At 34.9% G+C, this 25873-nt stretch overlaps 2 protein-coding genes across 2 annotated transcripts; one reads left to right on the top strand and one right to left on the bottom strand.

Moving 5' to 3' along the window:
* Positions 1-1916: 1916 nt before the first annotated feature.
* LOC148305054 (U-scoloptoxin(01)-Er1a-like) lies at positions 1917-24463 on the bottom strand. The gene is made up of 5 exons (XM_088267289.1): positions 24410-24463; positions 20922-21042; positions 10860-10997; positions 3017-3118; positions 1917-2089 (listed from the first exon to the last, which is right to left on the bottom strand). Exons 2-5 carry the CDS (start codon positions 21021-21023, stop codon positions 2006-2008), a joined length of 426 nt encoding a protein of 141 aa, XP_088123415.1. The 5' UTR covers positions 21024-21042; positions 24410-24463; the 3' UTR covers positions 1917-2005.
* On the top strand, positions 4190-9558 carry LOC148305055 (uncharacterized). Its single transcript, XM_088267288.1, has 3 exons — positions 4190-4319; positions 4982-5253; positions 6295-9558. Exons 2-3 carry the CDS (start codon positions 4985-4987, stop codon positions 6686-6688), a joined length of 663 nt encoding a protein of 220 aa, XP_088123414.1. The 5' UTR covers positions 4190-4319; positions 4982-4984; the 3' UTR covers positions 6689-9558.
* Positions 24464-25873: the final 1410 nt, after the last annotated feature.

Raw genomic sequence — 25873 nt, 5'->3', positions numbered from 1 at the left:
AGACGATCACAGAGTTTTATAATATGCGCATCCCATTTGAACTTATTATCTATACATAAACCTAAATATTTAAATTCGCCCACAAATTCAATCCTATCGCAACTACAATTTTGTTGCTTTTTATTGTGCAAACAGTCAAAATTGTGTGCAATAATATTACCTATCTGTGCAAATTTGGCAGCAAAGTGAGGTGAACTAATAAACATACATACATTTAGTTTTCTTTGAATTGATTAAGAGTCCAAAATCATGCGCCCATTTTAAAAGCTGATTAAAATCATATTGTAATTTTTCTTTAGCTTCTAATGGATTTTCACTTTCTATGACTAAAGCTGTGTCATCGGCGAACACAAATCTATTTACAAATTTAAATATTTTTTTCATCAGTGAGACATATATTATGTACAGTTTTGGTCCTAAAATCGAACCTTGCGGAACTCCAGATAAATATTTTTTGTCTTTACTGAGAACATTTTTGATTCTGATTTTCATTTTTCTCCCCGTAAGATAATTTTTAAAGAAGTTTAGCAATTTTCCCCTTATGCCTATTGATTCTAATATACTGACCAGTTTTGCGTGACATATAGTGTCGAATGCTTTAGTAAAATCTATGAAAATAACAATAATGTGCTTTAAGTTATTTAAACTACAATTAATTTTATCGGAGAATTTTTGCAGCAGGTCATCACAACTGTTTTTCTTCTGAAATCCAAATTGATACTTGTCTATTATTTCAAATTTTTCCAAATATACGTCTAGATGAATCGATACATACTTCTCCAAAATTTTTTCAATTGACGATAGTAATGAAATTGGTCTATAATTATTTACGCATGAGTGGTCTCCTCCTTTATGTATAGGTCTTATTATACTATATGTTTATATATAATGCTTTCAATATTAAAAATAAAACACGCTAACCGTTACACCACAGAGGCGGTAAATTATAATAATAATTTTGGATAATTGTGTCGGGTTGTGGTCCCGTGGTTAGTGTCGCGGACTCTTAAGTCAGAGTTTCTCGGTTCGAACCCACTCTACCACAATTTGATACCTATTTCTAAAAATGAGCCGCTTAGGCTCACAGAAATACTAGGAAATTTAAATGTTTGTGTGAATAATAAAAACATAAATATTTCTCTTTAAAAAAATGTTTTGCTGTGTTTTTATATGATACGTATTTTATTCCTGGACAAAATCATAATTAAAATAAATTCATGGTTAGTAAATATTCCTTAGAATTCCGTCAAATAAACGCTTTCTGAAACCAATGCATAATTTACATAAAAAATACTTATCAGTCAAAATCGGTGAGTGTGTCCAAATACTTGTTCACAAATCTGAATTATCTCCAATTACAGGAGTTATTTTTCATATTATTTTTTGACATCTCAAAATAGATGAAGAAGAATTTGGGGAAGAAACAGTTTGGGAACCCCTGATCTAGGCAATAAAAATAGCAACATTTTGAGTGTGTCCAAATACTTGTCCACTAATCTGGATTATCTCCAATTATAGGAGTTATTTTTCATATTACATACTTTTTTAACATCTCAATATAGATGAAAAAGACTATGTAAGCCTGGACATTTACAGGGCTTACGGTCGTCATATGCCGGTTTAAGTGATCACTTTACACGCTGTAACATTTACCAATTCCACCCATGATTGACAACCACACAACTCAAATTCTTGGAAGTTCTATATATATATCCAATTTCGAAATATTGTGTTTGAATTACTAGAATTTTACTAGAGACATCTATTGGTGAGATGAAAGAAGCTTTTTATTCAGTGATATCAATATTTTTTCTTCTGCACAGAACTTTGAAAATCATCTGCTTTAAATGAATAATAAAATTACATATTATTTCTATTTATATTTTGTTACAAATAATAAAATATTTAGTGTTTTCTTGTTTGCTTTTATTTATTTTTATTTACAAAGATAAATTAAATTGTTTCAAATCGTTGATATATTAAATAATGCATTGCAGGTATTTTTTTATCCTTGGATGTAGTTTCCTTCTTTATCCTTGTAGAGGTCGTCATTGATGCTGTACAGAGATGTCGCCTTTTCACAGTTTACCTGAAAATTACAAATTATTTTATTATTGGCGTGATAAGCTTTAAATGATCGAGTAAAAAAACCGAATGAAATAACGATTTCTTTTAGAGCAGCCGTTATTTAATTCGATCAACCACATCTAGTGGAAAAAAATAATAATACATTATACGCTTTGGTATGAGGCTTGTTTTAAAATTGTTTTAAACTTAAAAATCAAAGCCAAAACAGGTTTTTCATTCCAAATTAGACGCTGTAGAAAACAAATTGGACATTTTATGGTATTTTATTTTTAAAAGTTCGAATTAAAAAAAAATACATATTACATATTCAAAGCAGTACTCATCATTTAGAGTATTATTTAAAATCTTCTCTGAAAACTTCAGTACACATCGCGCGCACAGACTATGAGTGCGCGCTGCGCAGGCTTGCCAACTTGACAACTAACCCACTTGCTAGTCTTAAGAAGAAAAGATGTGGGCAGGTATTCACACTTATTGTAAATGTAGTACTAATATAAATACATTTTTTTTAATCTAACAGTTTTTATTAAATACAATGTCCAATTTGTTTTGTAAAACTTCCAATTTGGCTTGTAAAACGTACAATTTGAAATGAAAAACCTGTAAAAAATAAAAAAAACAAAAGGTTTACAAATATTTAATAATATTTGTAAAACAAGAACAGTAATGAAGATCAAATTGAATAACTAAGATTAGAGTTATAGAAGAAAATAAACAACTTATTTGAATTTCTTCAAGAATTCATATAAACTTGTGATTAGAATCGCTTGGTATCATTTCTATAGGCTCCTGTATATGCGAAATTAATTTATTTTTCAACAGGCAGGCCGTGTGATTTATTAACAGTGATATCCAAAATATTGACATGGTTCTTCTTACTCAGAAAAAGATAAAGAAAAAATTTAAAAGTAGGTACTCAATTACTTACATTATAAAACCAGTCACATACTCTGTAAGCCTGGTTGAACACTGTACCATTCGGGCAGAGGAAAGAATATTTGTGACCGGAAGGAACGCACCAGTGCCACACCTAGAAAAAAGAGAAGAAAACGCAAATCAATTAAAGCATTTCTTTGATTTTTATTGACACCTCACAGCACCCAAATAGTAAATAGGGCATCTCATCGTGTGAACGCGATCATAGTTTGATGGTTAATTAAACAAAGGTAATGTGGTTTTTCCTGTGTTCTAGTTCTGATAGAAAAGGAGAATTTGCTTTTCGGGATATAAATGAAGAACGTGAAGGGGGAAGGACATTTAAATATACTATTAAAAAAAGAAAATAAGAAAAAAGGGAAATAGTAAGAATTACATCCATAGACATAATCGTATTCATGTGTAAAACGTTATATGCTGGAAAAAAGGTTGGTGCCAGAATCGTAAAGTTTTTTTTAGGTTTAGTTTTTATATTGGCAACATTGTTTCTACAGACTGTAAATTTGACAGTTGACAGTTAATTTTTAGTCAGTACATTTTTTCATTTTACCATGAATAGACTGTCGTCAAAACAGCGCGTGCAAATTGTACAAATTTATTTTAAATACAGTATCATGGTTCGGTTCGCCAGCTTGATCTTCTTTTTTAGCAAATTTTGGTTAAATAGCAATGTCAATAAGCACAATTGCCGAATTTGGAGTGGAGAAAACCTAGAAACCTTTATCGAGACGCCCTTATATCCATTTAAAGTCAGTTTGGTCTTCTTCTTTTTGTAGATACTAGGGATCTGTTTGTGCCTCCGCATGTCGCTCTTGGGATGTTGACTCTCAGCTGTCATTCCACCTTTTCGGGTCTGCCTGGGGGTCTACGTCCTTCTGGGTTTTCTTGAAGGGCCATACATGGAGGTCTGTCTTCTGACATTCTGTTAACATGCTCATTCCAGTATCGCCTACGTTTTCGTCCCCACCTCACGATATCCTCCATCTTACACTGATTGGTGGGTTTTAAAAACAACCTATACATAAAAACCGGTAGCAGTACCTCTCAAAATTTAACATGTGCGTAAGTACCATATGTCTGCGTTTTGTCTGTGGTATTACTTCCTCCCACCCAATACCCTGTGTCTATGGTAATGTGATGACATGAAATTTCTAAGTTCTGTATTATTTTTCGTCTGTGGTTTGTGACCATCGTTGACAGCTGTCAAAAGTGAGTCATTTTTGTTTGTCGGTGTTGACAGTATACGATAGAATAAGAAATTAATGCAGATTTTACAATGTATATGACCATTTGAAGTAAGTGACACGCTACTTTATTAAGAATATTTCACGTAAATCAAATAATAGAAGGCCACACCAGTCGGTCTTTGGGAAACATTCTTTACCTCTTTCATATTCACGAATCTCACGCACTTTCAACCATTTGAATTCCTTATTCTTCTATTCCCGACTACATTCGACTCATTTTTATAACATTACACATTTCAAAGATAAACTGTTAACTCAAATTCTTGGAAGTTCTATATATCGCTCACTCCTTTCAAGAATTTCATATATAAAAAATTGACGATTTTCAGTTGTGCATGTTTTCGGAATGCCCAGAAAATGTACTATATCCCAACAAGAGCGGCATATTTTTAACTTAATATTTACCCGCTACAGGGCAGAAAGTGTTGTTTTTGCATTTTGAAGAAAAGGTATTGTTTAATTATTTTTTTACATTTACCGAATATTTTTAAAATGGAGAAAAAACATACAGGTTTTACCTAAAAATATCTGTTGCAGAGTAAAAAGTTCAATAAGTGGCTTGATATTTATTTTTTAATACATTGTATTATATTTTTAAACTTTAAAAACGATCTCCTGAAAAATCAAGTTATTTGATTTATGACGTTGTTGAAAGGAGTGAGCGATATCACCCACCACTCAAAATGTTATTTACATATTTTCTTTTCCAGAGTATGAAAGTGAGAAAGCCCAAGAACAGAAACTACAGCACCGAAGAATTGGCGCGATTGGTCTATCTGGTGGAGTTGAACCCTTGGATCAATAACAAGAGATCGAACGCGGCGACCACCGCCGCGAAAGACGCGGCCTGGACCGACATATGCGTGAAGTTCAACGCACTGAACAACGGCATCTACAGAGACATCGACCAGTTACGCCACAAGTGGACCTGTATGAAGCAGGCGGCGAAGAAACGTCTCCGCGATATGAACGCGCGTAAGAAGTATGTATCGTGTAAAACAAAAATTTTATACAATTTCTTTTATTTTATCTTCTTCGAGAGAATAGAACGCCACACTACTCTGTCTTTGAACACCACACCACTCTGTCTTTGTCTTCAAACATTCTTCGCCTCTTCCACGTTCATACATCTCCTCATACATACCCGCCGATTGTCACGACTCCTAACCTGATCACTTTCAAGTATTTGGCATACCTGATCGTGCCATGTTTTCATTCAATTCAATTTATTTATTTCAATTAATATATACAAAACAAACTATAAAAAAAATTATCGTATACATCAAAATACATAAAAATAAAATATATGCAAGAACTATTGCTAAAGGTGTAGAAGAATCCCGCTTTGGAAAACTTCTTCAGACACATGGAACAGATTAATATCCAATGAGATATTGTTCAACATAGCGGTAGCTCTTCCTACAGGCATAACCATCGGCAGGTTGGTCCTGTGTATAGGAATGTGAAACAATCTATGTCGACGCTGTCTTAGGTAACTATCGGGAACATACAGACCAATGTTCCGGATAATATCCGCAAGTTAAAAGCAGTAGTTTTGAGATAAACAAACTAAAATGATGCTTTTTGCCAAAACATGTATTAAATGAATAAAATTTTCCTGCTATTTGGATAATGAATATCTCGAAGAAGGAAAGAGATAGAGCAAAATCTGTGATTGTTTATGATAGAGGCCAGGTATAAAGGTGGAGACTGACCGGAGCATTTCGTCGTAACATAACATCGTAACATCGCTCGCGGCGAGCATCAGCGAGCATCCGAAACTATGGATGGAGCGCTCGGCTCGCTGTACTGACTGCCTGAATGCTCGCATCGTAACGTGTTACGTTACGACGAAATGCTCCGGTCAGTCTTCACCTTAAGAATGCTTTGAGCCGTGTTTAGCCAAACAGCCGCAACTTGAGTTACGGCTAGTTGCCTTTACACATTAGTAAAGGGATTTTTTTTTTTACTTATATAGAATTATTATGAAATTAATATTGAATTATTATTTTATATTTTTCAGAGGCAATTTAGTTCCAGATCCCTTTTTGAATAGAACACTTGAATTATTGAATATGGGCAATTGTGAGATCCCTACAAAATATTTGGAAGACAAGAATTTAGACGCGGTTGCCGAAATGACAGAAAATAAGGTTGAAGACAAAACGCCACAACTCGAAAATGTCTCTGTTGAGAACTCCGATACCAAAACATCACAAATTCTAGGATCTGAGACTCCAGGCAGTGTGTCCAAGGAATGGAACATTCCGCTGTTGAATCCTATCCCCGAATCAAAGGCTGAAAGAGTCCGTTTAAAAAATGAGGTGATGAAGTCTATAATACGTAAGAATAATGCCATTGCAAAATTTTACGAGTACAAACTGACCTTAGCTAAAAGAAGCAAGCTACTTTTGTAGAATTCACTAAATTAAACCCTTAGCACTGGAGTGCCGCCAAAGAGGCGGCATGCGTGACCTGCCGTACTATGTGCCGCCGCTATGGTGCCAAGAAAATAAAGTCTTAACATATTGTTGCCGGGGGGGTTTTGTTCATCAACCCCTCCCCTAAGTATACTCTGGCAGTCTGCCGCCCGACCCTCAGTACACTAATCACAAGTAGCCGCAACACCCAATTCCCATATATACAATGTTTTGCAGGCGTCTCTCGCGCTCTACCTAAAGTAAGCAAATAGAACGCTCGCAAGCGTCTCCCGCTCTCTACCGACAGTATGGAAAAGGACCTTAATTATACTCTGGCAGTCTGCCGCCCGACCCTCAGTATACTAATCACAAGTAGCCGCAACACCCAATTCCCATCTGTACAATGTTTGCAGGCGTCTCTCGCGCTCTACCTAAAGTAAGCAAATAGAACGCTCGCAAGCGTCTCCCGCTCTCTACCAACAGCATGGAAAAGGACCCTAATTATACTCTGGCAGTCTGCCGCCCGACCCTCAGTATACTAATCACAAGTAGCCGCAACACCCAATTCCAATCTGTACAATGTTTGCAGGCGTCTCTCGCGCTCTACCTAAAGTAAGCAAATAGAACGCTCGCAAGCGTCTCCCGCTCTCTACCAACAGTATGGAAAAGACGCTTTTAAGCGTTTCCTGCAAACAATGTGTTGAAACTCAATACTTTTAATATATCAGTTGTTTACTTTTCAATATAATTAAACAAATAAGTACAAAAAAATAGTCATAAGTTTCGGAATTAGATTGATTTAGCGGTACTCGCATATCAGAACATATTCTAGTGCAAAGGGTTAATGTTTTATAAAATGTTTTAAACAAAGTATGTATTTAAACTGTGATATAATATAAGGAAAGAATGCAAGACTGCGATAAGCATTATCAATAAAATCAAGAAAGGCGTGTTGACATGGTTTGGGCATGTGGAACGAACGAGTGAAGAAAGAATGGTAAAACATATTTGTGAGGTTAGATGAATTAGTTGACAGACGTCACACGCTTCGATCGGCTTCAAAAGCTGCAACGGGCAAAGTTATCTTAATGAATGGTCTTCCACCAGCGGTTAGAAATAGTGAAAGCGAGATGATCTTTAGAAAAAAGCTAAAAACACATTTGTTTGCTAAATCATTTCCACGGTAATATTTTCCCCTATTCATTCACAGTGAAGCGCCCTTGAGGTAGTATTTCACAAAAATAGCACTAGGTATATTATCTAAAATTTATTATTTATTATTATTTTTTTATTAATATAAATTGTATACATTTATTTAAATCACAATTTTAAACATATCGTAGTCATACAGGAGAAAGTGACCAAGTGCATTTTTAACAAAAAAGTGATCATTGACTATTTGATATCTTACTAGCTTAATATTGCCCTGAAAAAATCCCAAAGGATTTTAAACTTGGAAGTATAATATATTGACTTCTTAAAAATGACTAACTGCATTGATATTATTAAGTATAAGTGATTTATATATATTTTTTTTAACCTCCCCCTGGGAATCGAACCCGGGACCTCCAGTACGGTAGCCCAAGGCGGACTTTTTTCACTCTTAGTATTTATTATCAATATCAATATTACCCTTGACTGGTACCTGAAGCGGAGGGCCAATCACCTTTCCTTCACGTGTTAACGTTCAAGATAACACTGCGTTTATATGATGCAGTGCCCTATGCACCATTGGGGTGCGGATAAGGGTTTGAAGAAGAAGAAGATTTATATGGCTTTCCTGAACATTTTACATTGTGTTAGTTGGTCACTTTCTCCTGTATGACTACGATATTTAAAAAATTATTTTGCAAAGACCCACCAAGCCACCTTGTGTGTCTTGTCGGTGGAGTTCTTTTTTAATACATTTTTTATTGTTTTTAACCATTTTAACCTAATATACACACAAAAAAGAGAGAAAAATTAAGAATATATACAATATAAATGTAGTTGGAAATTGTTATTATTATTAATGTAGTTGGAATTGGTAGTATGTTTTCTAGGGATGGAAAGATTGATAAAGACATAGAAAGGAGAGTGAATGCTGGGAACAGAGTGAATGGTGCACTAAAATCAGTTTTAGCAAATAAAAATCTATCAGCGGAAGCTAAACTGGCAGTACACAATGGAGTTCTGGTTCCAACCCTTATGTATGGAAGCGAAGCATGGAGTTGGCAAAAGAAGGATGAAAGCAGACTGAATGCAGTCGAAATGCGATCGCTCAGACGAATGTGTGGCAAAACGATGTTTGATAGATGTTCGAATGATGAAATAAGGAAAGAATGTAAGGCTGAGATAAGCATTATCGATAAAATTAAGAAAGGTGTGTTGAGATGGTTTGGACATGTGGAGCGTATGAGTGAAGAAAGAACGGTTAAACAAATTTATGAGGCGAATGTAGTTGGAAAAAGAAGCAGAGGACGACCGAGGAAAACTTGGCACAATCAGGTATGTCGAATACTTGAAAGCGGCCGGGTCAGGAGTCGTAATAATCGTCGGGTATGTATGAGGAGATGCATGAATGTAGAAGAGGCAAAGAATGTTTGCAAAGACCGAGTGGTTTGGCGTTCGATTCTCTCTGCCTGCCCCTGCGGAGAAGCGGCGTGATGGTTAGTTAGTTAGTTAGAATTAGAAACAAGTTAACACATGATCAACTATTTCAAATACTTGGGCATGGTCAGGTCATGAGTCGGAATAATCGGCGGGTATGTATGAGGGAAACATGAATGCAGAAGAGGCTAAGACAGAGTGGTATATCATACCATTCTCTCTACCTACCCCTGCGTAGAAGCGACGTGATAGTCACTAAATTAGTTTTATATTTTTTATAAAATATTTTTTGCATAATTTGTGAAGTTTTAATTTTACCCACATATCCTTTTCAAATCCTTATCCGCATGCAATGGTGCATAGGGCACCGAATCATATGAAAGAAGTATGTATAACTTTGATTGTTTATAACACAAAGACAGGGTGATCAGTCCTGTGCTTCAGGTACCAGTCCAGGATGACATTGAATAAAAATTAGAGTGAAAAATCACATGTTTGTTTTGACTCCCCTTGCCTGATGTGACAAATTTGACCAGGAAATCTGACGCTGTACCCAAAAGAGGCTTTTAAGCGTTTCCTACAATACACGATTCGGACCTCACATACAAATGAAAAGATTCTGCTTAATATAAAGCTTCCCTCATCGTACTATTGATTCCTCTAGTCAATTCAAACACTATGTTTCGAATTTGAACAAAATATACAGGAGTTCCAAGAACTTGAGTTGTGTGGTTGTCAACCATGGGTAGAATTGGTGAATGTTACACGTGTGTAAAGTCATCACTAAAACCAGCCTTTGACGGTCGTTAGCCCCGTAAATGTCCAGACTTACATAGTCTTTTTCATCTAAATTGAGATGTTAAAAAAGTAATATGAAAAATAACTCCTGTAATTGGAGATAATCCACATTTGTGGACAAGTATTTGGACACACTCAAAATGTTGCTATTTTTATTGCCTAGATCAGGGGTTCCCAAAGTGTGCCCCGTAGAATGTGGGGCGCCGTGAGTCGATCCTCTATCACTATCCGAAAACTACAAATATTCTCGGGTACCTATAAAGCAACAATTTATTTTTTGAGAGCTAGCATCTTCTACCCAACTACTATTTATAACCCTTATCCGCACCTAATGGTGCATAGGGCACTGCATCAAATTGACGCACTGTTATCTTGATCATTACTTACATGAAGGCAAGGTGATCACTCTTGCGCTTCAGGAACCAGTCCAGGGTAATATTAAATAAATATTACAGTGTTAAATCGCTAATATTTATTTTCACCTCCCCCCCTGGGAATCGAACCCGGGACCTCCAGCATGGTAGCTAAACACGCTGACCATTACACCACGGAGGCAGACATATTGTCTTTTCCAAATACCTTACTAAAGTAGGGCGCTGTGACAAAATACTAAACTTGTAAGTACCCTGCGGGCTAAAAAAGATTGGCCTAGATGGATTTTTTCTTCCTTGGGGATCGGATAGGACTGTACTGAGTGATGTAGTGTGAATCCTCTTTGCACGGAAGCAGCTGATGTTAGTTAGCTAGTTGGTGGAGTGTGTAAGATGCTGTGTAACCATACCTGGCATTGGGTTTCCGGGTCTGCGTAGTACCCCGGCTGCTTGTCGGCACACGTGAAGCCCAGGTTCCGCGGCACGGTGTGATACGTCGGGTATGGATACACCTCAGACCCTCCTGAAGGCTCCTGGTCGTCCTGCGCCTAAAAACGTTACATCAAATAGATCAGATAGAACCCAGGACCTTCTTTTTTGGGAATCATGTCATATCCACCCTAGTTTATAATTTTAACATTAATTTTTACTCTTTGTTACTTTACTTTCAAGTAGGAAACTCACTTCATGTCAAGCCATTTATTAAAAAAAATATGTAATTTATATTTGAAGAACAAAATCGGTGATTTTAAAACAAAGTTACATTTTAATTTAAAAAATTATATTAAAATATCATTTAAATATATATATATATATATATATATATATATATATATATATATATATATATATATATATATATATATATATATATATATATATATCTATATATATATATATATATATATATATATATATATATATATATATATATATATATATATATATATATATATATATATATATATATATATATATATATTATATATATATATATATATATATATATATATTATTGCTGAGGGTTGTGACCCTTGCAGAAGCAATGACTCTTCTCCAGTTATCCCTTGACTGCGCTGCACGTAGCGCTCCAACCACTGAGGTGCCTGCTGCTGCCTTAATTTGATCGGTCCATCGTGTGGGGGATCTTCCTCTCCCTCTCTTTCCCTCCAGGCTACCGATCACAACTAGTCTTCCAGGCTATCCTCGTTGCCACGCGCAACGTGTCCAAAGAACTGGAGAATCCGTCGGGTACAGATATATATATATATATATATATATATATATATATATATATATATATATATATATATATATATATATATATATATATATATATATATATATTTATTTTTTTTTTTTTTAAATTAAACACTTGAATATACCACTTTAATGAGTTTTATTTATATATACGACTAGTTTCGAAAACTTACAGATGTTTTCATCTTCGGGTAAAATTAAAACAAATGTTTTAATTTTACCAGAAGATGAAAACATCTGTAAGTTTTCGAAACTAGTCGTATACATAAATAAAACTCATTCAGAGTTTAATTTTTAAAAAAAATCAACATGTCATTCCACAAAGTTAATGCCGAATCAATAAATACTATCATTTAAAAATTCATTACATTATCATATTTTATAATTTTGGCAAGTTATATAAATATATTTACAACACTTTGAGTGTGTCGAAATACTTGTTCACACAATTTTTACATCTCACCAATAGATGCCTCTAGTGAAGTTCTAGTGATTAAAGAACAAGGTTTCTAAATTGGTTCATATGTATAGTATGACACGGCGGCAATCCCTCCTCAGCAATATAAATGTTGTAAATAAATTATCCGGTCAAATTATAAGCTTAAATAATAAAAATTAAAATGATATTTTCTGGTGTTTCTCATGTGTGTGATTATAATCCAGGATTCGGACCTCACATATTAATGAAATAATTTCTGCTCTATAAAAAGCTTCTTTTCATCTCACCAATAGATGTCTCTAGTGAAGCTCTAGTGATTCAAGAAAAATGTTTCAAAATTGGTTCATATACCCATTATTGACAAACGTCAATAATGGGTAGAATTGATGAATGTTACACGTGTGTAAAGTGATCACTGAAACCAGCCTATGACGGTCGTCAGCCCTGTAAACGCCCAGACTTCCATATTCTTCTTCATCTTTGATGAGATGTCAAAAAAATAATAGACTGTAATTATTATTTTTTGACATCTCATCAAAGATGAAGAAGAATATGGAAGTCTGGGCATTTACGGGGCTTACGACCGTCATAGGCTGGTTTAAGTGATCACTTTACACACGTGTAACATTCACCAATTCTACCCATTATTGACAACCACACTACTCAAATTCTTGGAAGTTCTATTTATATGAACCAATTTAGAAACCTTGTTCATGAATCACTAAAACTTCACTAGAGACATCTATTGGTGAGATGTAAAGAAGCTTTTTATTAAGCAGAAACTCTTATATTAGTATGTGAGATCCGAATCCTGGATTATAATCACACACATGAGAAACGCCAGAAAATATCATTTTCATTTTTATTATTAAGCTTATAATTTGACCAGATAATTTATTTACAACATTTTGAGTGTGTCCAAATACTTGTTCACAAAATCTGGATTATCTCCAATTACAGGAGTTATTTTCATATTATTTTTTGACATCTCATCAAAGATGAAGAAGAATATGGAAGTCTGGGCATTTACGGGGCTTACGACCGTCATAGGCTGTAATTGGAGATAATCCAGATTTTGTGAACAAGTATTTGGACACACTCAAAATGTTGTAGACTGTAATTATGTAAGTGTAAACATTTTTTCGTCTAATTGATTTTAAAAATTTAAACAATAAAATTATACATAAATAAAGGTGCCGGAATACAGGAATACTAACACAAGTCAAATGTAAAAAGTGTAAATAAAAAATAACTCGACCTGGCTATAACACCCATGGGTGAACGCTGCAGCCACGCGCGCGGTGTCATTGGTCAGCTGTTGGACCGCGCACTAAACATCAAATGTTTAGTGCGCGGTACCTTTTTCTGCATTAAATATTATTTCTATGTTTGTTCTCGTTTTATCAAGTGCAAAATATTAGCGCGCCTCCTTGTTTGACAAACCATATCACCTCCCCTCCGGGCGGGGCAACTTTCTTACTTGCGGGGATACATTCAATTAGTGTCTTTATGTACATGTTTTGAAAAAAAACTGATATGCGGATGGGTTAATAGGGCATAGGGATCCTGAGGGGTGGGTACGCAGTGTCGACCTCTGTCCATACATCCCCCTCCCCCCCTCATTTATATGCATAGAGTTTTTATTCCTTAAGAATAAATTAAAATTTGTAACATTTCGAGTGTTTTTACTTGTTCACGAATCTGCATTATCTCCAATTAGGAGCTATTTTTTTAAATATTATTTTTTTGGCATCTCAACATAGACGAAGAAGAATATGGAAGTCCGGCAATTTCCGAGGTTTATGGCCGTCATAAGCCGTTTGTGCACAACACGGAATTTTGATGGCTGGTGAGTCATGTGCAAAGACTAACTAATGTATTTAAAGACCGCCGACTTTTTATATAAATAATAAAACCACATATTTTTTCATATATCGCACACTCCTTTCAAGAACGTCATAAATCAAAAATCGTCAATTTTCAGTTGTGCGTGTTTTCGGAATGCCCAGAAAATGTACTATATCCCAGCAAAAGCAGCATATTTTTAACTTAATATTTACCCGCTACAGGGCAGAAAGTTTTGTTTTTGCATTTTCAAGAAAAGGAATTGTATAATAATTTTTTGAATATACTAAATATTTTTCAAATGGAGAAAAAACCTTCAGGTTTTACCTAAAAAGATCTGTTGCACAGTAAAAAGTTCAATAAGAGTCTTGATATTTATTTTTAATACATTGTATTATATTTATAAACTTTAAAAACGTTCTCTTGAAAAATCAAGTTTTTTGATTTATGACGTTCTTGAAAGGAGTGAGCGATATATTCTATTTTCATATTATTTTTTCCTCTTATTTTCTTTATCAACATTCCTTTTCTTTTATTAATACATAAAAAGAGTGAAAAAATACGTGTTTTTTTAATATACATACTATTACGTAAAAACTTGAAGGTGTCCCGTTTTGAAGGCAAAAATAAATGGTCAGTTTAATATACAGTTTCTATTTTGATAGTTACTAGCGGTTATATATTTTCTCATACTGAATTAGTTTATTTCGAAATCTAAGTGATCTTAATCTTGGGATTTAGTTTAACCGTTGCGAAAGTTTTAACGTGAGATTTCAATCTTTCGAATTCACATTATTCTTGTATAGCTTATTTGTAAACGCAGGTTTCCGCAACTTTATAAGCCGACATTGACTGTGCACATTCAAATTGTATTGGGATGTATTCACATTTATTTGTAACATTTTGAGTGTGTCCAAATACTTGTTAATCTGGATTATCTCCAATTAGGAGTTATTTTTTTGACATCTCAGAATTTGGAAGTCTGGGCATTTACGGGGCTTACGACCGTCATAGGCTGGTTTACACACGTCACCTTACACACGTTGACGGTAAAATTCCGTGAAGCGTACAAACGCCCTACGATCGGCTTGTGCTTTTGTCCGTTTTTCTTCGGATTGGTGCGTGAACACGTTGCTCTAAATTCCATCCACGACCAGTGCCTACTATGCCTATGTTTACCCAACCCTACCTACCCTAATTAAAAACTCTGCGCACGCCACTGTCCTTAACCTTGTGACACCTGACGCCTGGCGTTTAAGGGCTAAGACATTTATGTTATACGTGAACGTAATTCGTCAACAGTCAAGCAATCTATATGAGGTGGTAGCATACATGATAAAACTAGTGAAGGACGTTGGTAACATAAACCAAGCTGGACACAAAATGCCGAACCCACTTCTAGTGGAACGGAAGGCCTGTTGAGGACAGTCAGCAGTCCGGCTTCTCCCGAGGAGTGCAACGTGGTTTCCTCCAAGCAATGAGCAAATGCTGACAAGTTCCCGATTGGCCCACACTAGATTATCCCTCCTGATCCCAACACAGATTCAAATAAAATCATTTACAACATTTTGAGTGTGTCCAAATACTTGTTCACAAAATCTGAATCATCTCCAATTACAAGAGTTATTTTCATATTATTTTTTGACATCTCATCAAAGATGAAGAAGAATATGGAAGTCTGGGCATTCATGAACAAGGTTTCTAAATTGGTTCATATATATAGAACTTCCAAGAATTTGAGTAGTGTGGTTGTCAATAATGGGTAGAATTGGTGAATGTTACACGTGTGTAAAGTGATCACTTGACCAGCCTATGACGTTCGTCAGCCCCGTAAATGCCCAGACTTCCATATTCTTCTTCATCTTTGATGAGATGTCAAAAAATAATATGAAAATAACTCTTGTAATTGGAGATAATCCAGATTTTGTGAACAAGTATTTGGACACACTCAAAATGTTGTAAATAAATTATCTGGTCAAATTATAAACTTAATAATAAAAATGAAAATGGTATTTTCTGGCGTTTCTCATGTGTGTGATTATAATCCAGGATTCGGATCTCACATACTAATATAAGAGTTTCTGCTTAGTAAAAAGCTTCTTTACATCTCACCAATAGATGTCTCTAGTGAAGTTCTAGTGATTCATGAACAAGGTTTCTAAATTGGTTAATATATATAGAACTTCCAAGAATTTGAGTAGTGTGGTTGTCAATAATGGGTAGAATTGGTGAATGTTACACGTGTGTAAAGTGATCACTTAAACCAGCCTATGACGGTCGTCAGCCCCGTAAATGCCCAGACTTCCATATTCTTCTTCATCTTTGATGAGATGTCAAAAAAATAATTTGAAAATAAAATCATATTTATCTAGCTAGAAGAAACAAAAATTCACTAAATGATCTATAAACCTTGTATACAATAAGCAAGGTAAATAATAAATGCAATTCTCATCTAAAAAAAAACGTAATCTACTGACAAGTTGTACAAAAAATGTTGAGAAATTGATAATGGAGTGACATTACAAAACGAAGACGATTATTGTGAGGTTATATTGTATTTTTTCATTATATCTTTTAAAATTATAAATGTAGGCACTGTATAACCTTTGGACATTCGTGTTTACCAAGTCGATGATGGCTATTAGAAGAAAAAAAACGTCAAATTTACCATAAATGACTGTAGAAGAAAAATTACTTTATGGGAATGTGTAAAATGACCCCAATGCACAACTCGGTTGTCCAAATTTAAAACACAGTAAGGGACATTTTTTTGTAGTAGTTTTTTTTTGCATTTATGGACAAAGTAGACTCTACTTACCTAGTAAGTAGAACCTACTACAAAAAAATGTCCCTTACTGTGTTTTAAATTTGGACAGCCGAACTATTACAGCACATTGCTGTCGGGACAAGTGTAAAGATATTTTTTTCTGAATCGCCCTGTTAGTCTTCTTCTTCTTCTAACCCTTATCCGCACCCAATGGTGCATAGGGCACTGCATCGTAATGACGCAGTGTTATCTTGATAATTAACAGATAAAGGCAAGGTGATCACACCAGCGCTCCAGGGACGTAATGTTAAATAAATATTAGAGTGTAAAATCACTGATACTTATTTTCATAATCCCCTTGGGAATTGAACCCGGGACCTCCAGCACGGTAGCTAAACACGCTAACCATTGCACCACGGAGGCGGGCAATACTTGTTGGTCGGACACGTTTATATGTGGTGGTCCTCACCAAAAAGTTACATTATATATATATATATATATATATATATATATATATATATATATATATATATATATATATATATATATATATATATATATATATATATATATATATATATATATATATATATATATATATATATATATATATATATATATATATATATATATATATATATATATATATATATATATATATATATATCGGCGGGTATGTATGAGGAGATGCATGAACGTGGAAGAGGCGAAGAATGTTTGCAAGGACAGAGTGGTGTGGCGCTCTATTCTCTCTGCCTACCCCTGCGGGGAAGCGGCGTGATGGTTAGTTAGTTAGTTTTTTTTATATATATTTAGCAGCAGATTATGCACCCATTGTCCCATGAAAAACATTACATTAAACCATTTGCTAATAAAGCGTTAATAATAAAATATTACCCATTTCACACTGCAAAACTTCTCAATCAGCATATCCCAACAAATCTCGACATTTCTCCCAAAGCGCCTCGAGCGACCTTGCCGTGTGTCCCAACTCAGCGTGTCGGCAATAAATAATGCGACTAATTTTGTTTCTCACACGTCGCGCGGGGCCCACAGTGCGGCCCATAGAGCGGGGAGGGCTTGCGACACCCGGGTTCACACAGTGGATATTATACTCGAATTATGTGGACATAATTATGCGACAGTGTTTACGATTAAATCGGGATCACTTTTGCAACACATTATGCCGGTAATTATCAATTACGAACAATGTTGTGTGGAAAATTGTTTGCAAAATGTATTGCTAAAACTTATTCATTGTTTTTTTTTAAATAAATTTAATAATGAATTCCAAGTATGATTATTAACTTACAAAACTACTACTTTTTCAAATATTTTTTTACTTCTCACCATTGATAAAATACTTATCAGTAAAAATCGGTGAGTGTGTCTAAATACTTGTTCACAAATCTGAATTATCTCCAATTACAGGAGTTATTTTTCATATTATTTTTGACATCTCAAAATAGATGAAGAAGAATATGGAAGTCTGGGCATTTACGGGGCTTGCGACCGTCATAGGCTTGTTTTTAGTGATCACTTTACACACGTGTGACATCCACCAATCCTACCCATGATTGACAACCACTCTATAAAAATTATTGGAACTTCTAGATATATTGACTTATCTCGATAGACTTCACGTGAGACATCTATCGTGGGACGAGGCAAGCATTAAGCAGAAACTCTTTAATTTGTACTTTTCGTTTGTCCGCCTTCGTGGTGTAATGGTTAGCGTGTTTCGCTACCGTACTGGAGTTCCCGGGTGCGATTCCCATGGGGGATTCAAATAAATAAAAGTGATTTTTTACTCTTATATTTATTCAATATTACCCTGGACTGTTACCTGAAGCAGAATGCTGATCACCTTTCCTTCATGTTTTAACGATAAGATAACACTGCGTTTTTATGATGCAGTGCCTTATGCACCATTGGAGTGCGGATAGGGGTTTGAAGAAGAAGATATATTAAAGGTGTCTTAATTGAGACGAAGAATCTATCGTTTTTAAACGAAAGAAACTTCAGCGCACCACCGTCAGTCGAAATTCCATATCTGTCAAAATTAAAACTGATATACGAAATTAATGCACATACAATGGACAATACATATCATAATATGTTTACAATTTAAAGAAATATATTTGATGTGCATGTTTAGTGATGGGCAGAATATTCAACGTTTCACAAGTATAAAAAGTATCATTTATTGACATCTCATCAAGGATGAAGAAGAATATGGAAGTCTGGGCATTTACGGGGCTGACGGTCGTCATAGGCTGGTTTAAGTGATAATTTATGTTACACGTGTGTAAAGTGATCACTTAAACCAGCCTATGACGGTCGTCAGTCCCGTAAATGCCCAGACTTCCATATTCTTCTTCATCTTTGATGAGATGTCAAAAAATAATAAGAAAAATAACTCCTATATTTGGAGATAATCCAGATTTGTGAACAAGTATTTGGACACACTCAAAATATTGTAAGTACCTATATAAAGTGATCATTTTAGCCAGCCAAATGCCAGGTTTAAGATGCTCAGATGGAAGAAGAAAGATCAAGTTGAAATAACGCAAGGCTGAGATTAGCATTATCAATGACGGACGCCGCAGTTGGGTAGACGCTCGACTGTGAAACTGGCGTCGCGGGTTCGATTCCCGGCATTTTCAAAATAAATTCAAGAAAGGTTTATTTTCAATTGGTCTGGGTGTATGCGATAATTTTTTACATTTACCTTCTCTGTCCTTACTATCCTACCTGCTGACAAACCTCTAAACGTAAATTCCTTTAAAAAATGGGTAAAACTTATAAATTCAGTCTTTGGTGAAAGCCAATTTTAAGGTATTTTTATTATCACTTGGAAAAACGTAACCTAACCTTGCGAAAGCTAAACTAGACATGCATAACAGAGTCCTGGTCCAATGTATCAAATGAAGCGTCAAAGGGCGACAAAACGGTGAATTGATATGTAGAATGGTGAAATTAGGAAAAAATGCAAGGCTGAGATTAGTCGGTTGAGCGTCATCGGTAATTTAATAAAATAAAAACCGCAAACATGATTTTTGTTCTGAGAGATATGAACGCACGGTAAGAAAACAAAACTTAATTTTGATCAATTTGACTTGGCAACGGATATATTTATTATAAAACATATTCATAGGATGAAAGTAGACTGAATGCAGTCGGATTGCGATCTCTCAGTGCGGCAAAACCATGTATGGTTTCAATGGTAAAAAAGTTAAGAATGTAAGGAATTATTAAGTAAAGTATGTGAGGCATTATTATTATTGTACTTAACATATCGCTCACTCCTTTCAACAACGTCATATATAAAAAAAATCGACAATTTTCAGTTATGCATATTTTCGGAATGCCCAGAACATCTACTCCATTCGCCAGGAACTACGCTTGGATGGCCTGACTCTGGCCAATATCTGTACCCGACGGATTCTCCAGTTCTTTGGACACGTTGCGCGTGGCAACGAGGATAGCCTGGAACGACTAGTTGTGATCAATAGCCTGGAGGGAAAGACAGGGAGAGGAAGATCCCCACACGATGGACCGATCAAATTAAGGCAGCAGCAGGCACCTCGGTGGTTGGAGCGCTACGTGCAGCGCAGTCAAGGTATGACTGGAGAAGAGTCATTGCTTCTGCAAGGGTCACAACCCTCAGCAATGAGGAATAAGACGGAGAAGAGAACATGTACTATATCCCAGCAAAAGCGGCATATTTTTAACTTAATATTTATCCGTTTTAGGGTAGAAAGTGTTGTTTTTGTATTTTGAAGAAAAGGTTTTGTTTAATTATTTTTTTAAATATACAACATATTTTTCAAATGGGAAAAAAACCTTCAGGTTTTACCTAAAAAGATCTGTTGCACAGTAAAAAGTTCAATAAGTGTCTTGATATTTATTTTTAATACATTTTATTATATTCTTAAACTTTAAATACGATCTCCTGAAAAATCAAGTTTTTTTTTTATAAATGACGTTGTTGAAAGGAGTGAGCGATATATTAAATATATACATTATCGATCATACCGCGCAACAATGGATAAAAATGCGTAATCAAATACACACACCCAAATATATGAACTCATCTATGTATATTCTCACTACAGGGGAAATGAAATGGAGAAGAGATAAATAATTAAAGCAACTTACCAGAACGATACTCCGTATTGAGATGGCCATCACGATGGTCAGTAAGAAGACGTTTACACACTTACACATTTTAAGTTTTTGCATTATTAATCTCATGTCCATATTGGGTTATTTTTCAAAACTGTACGTGATAAAGATGTCAGTAAATATATTAATATAACACATGGGAAGGAAAACTCGAAGGCTTGGAAAATTTGATTTAAAACAGGGTGAATCGTATAGTCACTAGCTACTGCCTTATAGTACTATATATATATATAGTACTATATATATATATATATATATATATATATATATATATATATATATATATATATATATATATATATATATATATATATATATATATATATATATATTATATATATATATATATATATATATATATATATATATATACATATATATATATATATATATATATATATATATATATATATAAAATCCGCCTCCGTAGTTTAATGGTCAGCATGCTCGGCTACCGTTCTGGAGGTCCCGGGTTCGATTCCCAGGGGGGTCAAATAAATATATGTGATTTTTTTGACTGTAATATTTATTCAATATTACCCTGGACTGGTCCTGAAGCGGGGGGCTGATCACTTTTCCTTTATGTGTAAACGATCAAGATAACACTGCGTTTATATAACGCAGTGCCCTATGCACCATTGGGGTGCGGATTGGTTTTATTTATTATTTGTAAAAGATCCCACAATAGCATGGCCCGTGTGTGGGTATACAATATAATTCAGGTCAGTATTAATATAACCCTGGACTGGTGCCTTAGGCGCAGGGGTAACCTAGCACCTTGTCTTCATGTAAGTAACAATCAAGATAACACTGCTTCAATACGATGCAGTGTCCTATGCACCGTCCGCCTTATTGCGTGCGGATAAGGGTTAGAAGAAGACACATATATCGCTCACTCCTTTCAAGAACGTCATAAATCAAAAAACTTGATTTTTCAGGAGAACGTTTTTAAAGTTTAAAAATATTGTACAATGTATTAAAAATAAATATGAAGCCACTTATTGATTTGTTTACTGTTCTACAGATCTTTTTAGGTAAAACCTGCTGGTTGTTTTCCATTTGAAAAATATTTATTTTATTTAAAAAAATAATTAAACAATACCTTTTCTTCAAAATGCAAAAACAACATTTTCTGCCCTGTAGCGGGTAAACATTAAGTTAAAAATATGCCTCTTTTGCTAGGATATAGTACATTTTCTGGGCATTCCTAAAACATGCACAACTGAAAATTGAAGATTTTTGTTATATGACGTTGTTGAAAGGAGTGAGCGATATGTACACACACACACATACACAGATACGCACAAAAAAAACTGAATGTGATTTGTTTTTAATTTACATGTTTGGGTCCCCTTCAAAGTATTCAACTCCCAGTTGCACACACCCTAGCTTCCCGAAGGGGTAGGCAGAGAGAATAGAACAGAAGCTTCACCAATCTGTCTTTGCAAACAATCTTTTACTCTTCCACATTCACGGATACATGAGGATGCATCTTCTTCGTCTTTAGCCCTCTGACCTCCACTGCCGGATACAGGCCTCTTCCGTATCTTTTCATTTCCTCCGGTCGGTTGCTGCTTGCAGCCAGTTTCTACCCCCCACAGCGACTATGTCGTCCGACCATCTAGTTCGAGGTTTTCTAATGCCTCTTTTATTCTCTCATACATATTCCGACTCCTGACCTCACCACACCGAAGTAATAGATAAACTTGATCATGCCAAGTTTTCCTCGGTCTGTTTCCGCTTCTTTTTCCATCCGCATTCGCCTCATAAATTTGTTTGAATAATCTTTCTTCGCCCATTTGATTTACATGCCCAAACCATCTCAACAAACCTTTGTTAATTGTATCGATAGCTTATCTCAGCCTTGCATCCTTTCCTTATATGCCCGCTTTGATTTTCGATTTTTATTTACATAACTGTAAGTATAACCAACTAATTTAATTTCTGATTGACCCTCGACTAAGAAATATATCTGTTTTTATGCACAAGAGGCGAAAATTGTTTGCAAAGACGCATTGGTGTGGCGTTCTAATCTCTCTGCCTACCCCTGCGATGAAACGGCATGATGGCCAATCAGTTAGTTGGCTATAAAATGGCAGTAAATAAAAATGAAAAAAAATACTATATTTGAGATTTACAAACTATGCAAAATAAAAGCAGTATAAAATATGTGAATTAACTACTACTACAACCATTACGCTGTTTCTCCGCAGGGGTAGGCAGCGAGGATGGAACGCAACACTCTTCTGTCCTGACATACACTTCTAGCTTCCTTTACATCCATACATCTAGTCATACATGCCCTCCAAACACATATTATTTTAATTCATGTTTTATATTATCTTTTGACTTCTCGACATAATTTTTTTTTTCAAGGAATAACCCGCAAAGTACCTACTTTTAGAGGCTTGTCTGCAGGTAGGATAGTAAGGATAGCGATGGTAATGTGAAAAATACATCACAAACACCCAGACCAATTTAAAATAAATCTCTCTTGAATTTATTTTGCGATTCGCGGGAATCGAACCCGCGACGCCAGTTTCGCAGGCGAGCGTCTACCCAACTACACCACGATGCCTGCCTGAGATGAATGAAAATATGGAATCCTGGGCTTTTACGGGGCTTACGACCGTCATAGAAATTTGTCAAAAAATAATATAAAAAAATAACTCATAATTTGAGATAATCCAAATTTATGTATTAAAAGTTTAATCAAAAACAAATTGTTTTAATGTACCTACTAAGTTGTATTTTATAGTTAAAAAAACATTTTAAAAAATTCTAGACAATTGTTTCGCCTAGTTATGGCATTTTTTAAATACATTCGTTTGAAAACGACATAACAAGGCGAAACAATTGTCGCAAAATATTTTTTATGTGTTTTTTAATAATAAAATACAACTTAACAGACTTGAAAAATCTATGTTATAATTTAACTTTCAATACATAAATTAAAATGGAGTTCTACAAATTAAGTGCAATTTTTTAAAACAAATAATCCAAATTTGTGAACAAGTATTTGGACACACTCAAAACGTTCAATTAATGTTCGTATAAATCAGCCTAGTGTCCGCCTCCGTAGTGTGATGATCAGCACGCTCGGCTACCGTTCTGGAGGTCCCGGGTTCGATTCCCAAGGGGGGTGAAATAAATATAAGTGATTTTTTCACTGTAATATTTATTCAATATTACCATGGACTGGCACCTGAAGCGGAGGGCTGATCACCTTTCCTTCATGTGTAAACGATCAAGATAACACTGCGTTTATATGACACAGTGCCCTATGCACCATTGGGGTGCGGATAATGGTTTTATTATTATTATTATAAATCAGCACATTTTCCAAAACTCTGTTTTCCGACTCATGTGTTATTTTTGACGCACTTTTTAATTTAATTTGAACCGTTTAAATTTTAAATTGAACTTAATTTAATTTAATTGATATTTGTGTAAGTTTATACTTTTGAATCACCTGACAATTTGAGATACTAATGTTTTAGTAAGTAAAGACGAACTGATCCGTATTCAATATTTCTTTACGTTTTATTCATTTTTAAAAAAGAAGGGATATTCGGTAGGCAGGAGCGAACTCGGTACAGAATTAAAAAAATTAATAATAAATAATAATAACAAAACCCTTATCCGCACCCTAATGGTGCATAGGGCACTGCGTCATATAAACGCAGTGTTATCATGATTGTTTTACACATGAAGGAAAGGTGATCAGCCCTCCGCTTCAGGTACCAGTCCATGGTAATATTGAATAAATATTACAGTGAAAACAATTACTTATATTTATTTTTACCCCCCTTGGGAATCGAACCCGGGACCTCCAGAACGGTAGCCGAGCGTGCTGACCATTACACTACGGAGGCGGACAAAAAAGGCGGATTAAAGAAATTATATTTTAAATAACTAAAGGCAGGGAGAAGTCAGGAGAGAATTCAAGGCTGAGATAAAAATGTGATTAAAAATTAACTGTCCGCCTCCGCAGTGTAATGGTTAGCGTGTTTAGCTACCGTGCTGGAGCTTCTGGGTTTGATTCCCAGGTCAAATATAAGTGATTTTTTCATTCTTATATTTATTCAATAGCGGAGGGCTGATCACCTTTCCTTCACGTGTTACCGATCAAGATAACACTGCGTTTATAAGATGTAGTGCCATATGTAACATTGGGTGCGGATAAGGGTTCAAAAGGAGTTAAGTAAGGAAATGAAGCATAGAGTTGGCAAAAGAAGGATGAAAGTAGAGTGAAAGCAGTAAAAATGCGATCTCTCAGTGCGGCTACACTAATGTGTAAAGGCAACTAGCCGTAACTCAAGTTGCGGCTGTTTGGCGTGACACGGCTCAGAGCATTCTTATAACTAGCCTCCATCATATACAATCACAGATTCTGTTCTATCTTTTCCTTTACCGAGATATTCATTATCCAAATAGTCGTAAAATTGTATTAACTTGATACATCGCTCACTCTTTTCAAGAACGTCATAAATCAAAAATCGTCAATTTACAGTTGTGCATGTTTTCGGAATGTCCAGAAAATGTTCTATATCCCAGCAAAAGAGGCATATTTTTAACTTAATATTTACCCGCTATAGGGCAGAAAGTGTTGTTTTTGCATTTTGAAGAAAAGGCATTGTTGAATTATTTTTTTAAATATACTTAATATTTTTCAAATGGAGAAAAAACCTTCAGGTTTTACCTAAAAAGATCTGTTGCACAGTAAAAAGTTCAATAAGTGGCTTGATATTTATTTTTAATACATCGTATTGTATTTTTAAACTTAAAAAACGTTCTCCTGAAAAATCAAGTTTTTTTTATTTATGACGTTCTTGAAAGGAGTGAGCGACATGTGTCGGCAAAAAGCATCACGTTAAATTAACTTTGAACTCGTTTATCTCAAAATTACTTTTTTAACTTGCGGC

This window comes from Brachycentrus maculatus, unplaced genomic scaffold (genome assembly GCF_059751285.1).
Source record: "Brachycentrus maculatus isolate JH-2025_06_01 unplaced genomic scaffold, ASM5975128v1 h1tg000288l, whole genome shotgun sequence".
NCBI lineage: Eukaryota > Metazoa > Arthropoda > Insecta > Trichoptera > Brachycentridae > Brachycentrus > Brachycentrus maculatus.
The sequence above is the reverse complement of the archived record's forward strand: the minus strand, read 5'-3'. Positions and strand labels throughout refer to the sequence as shown.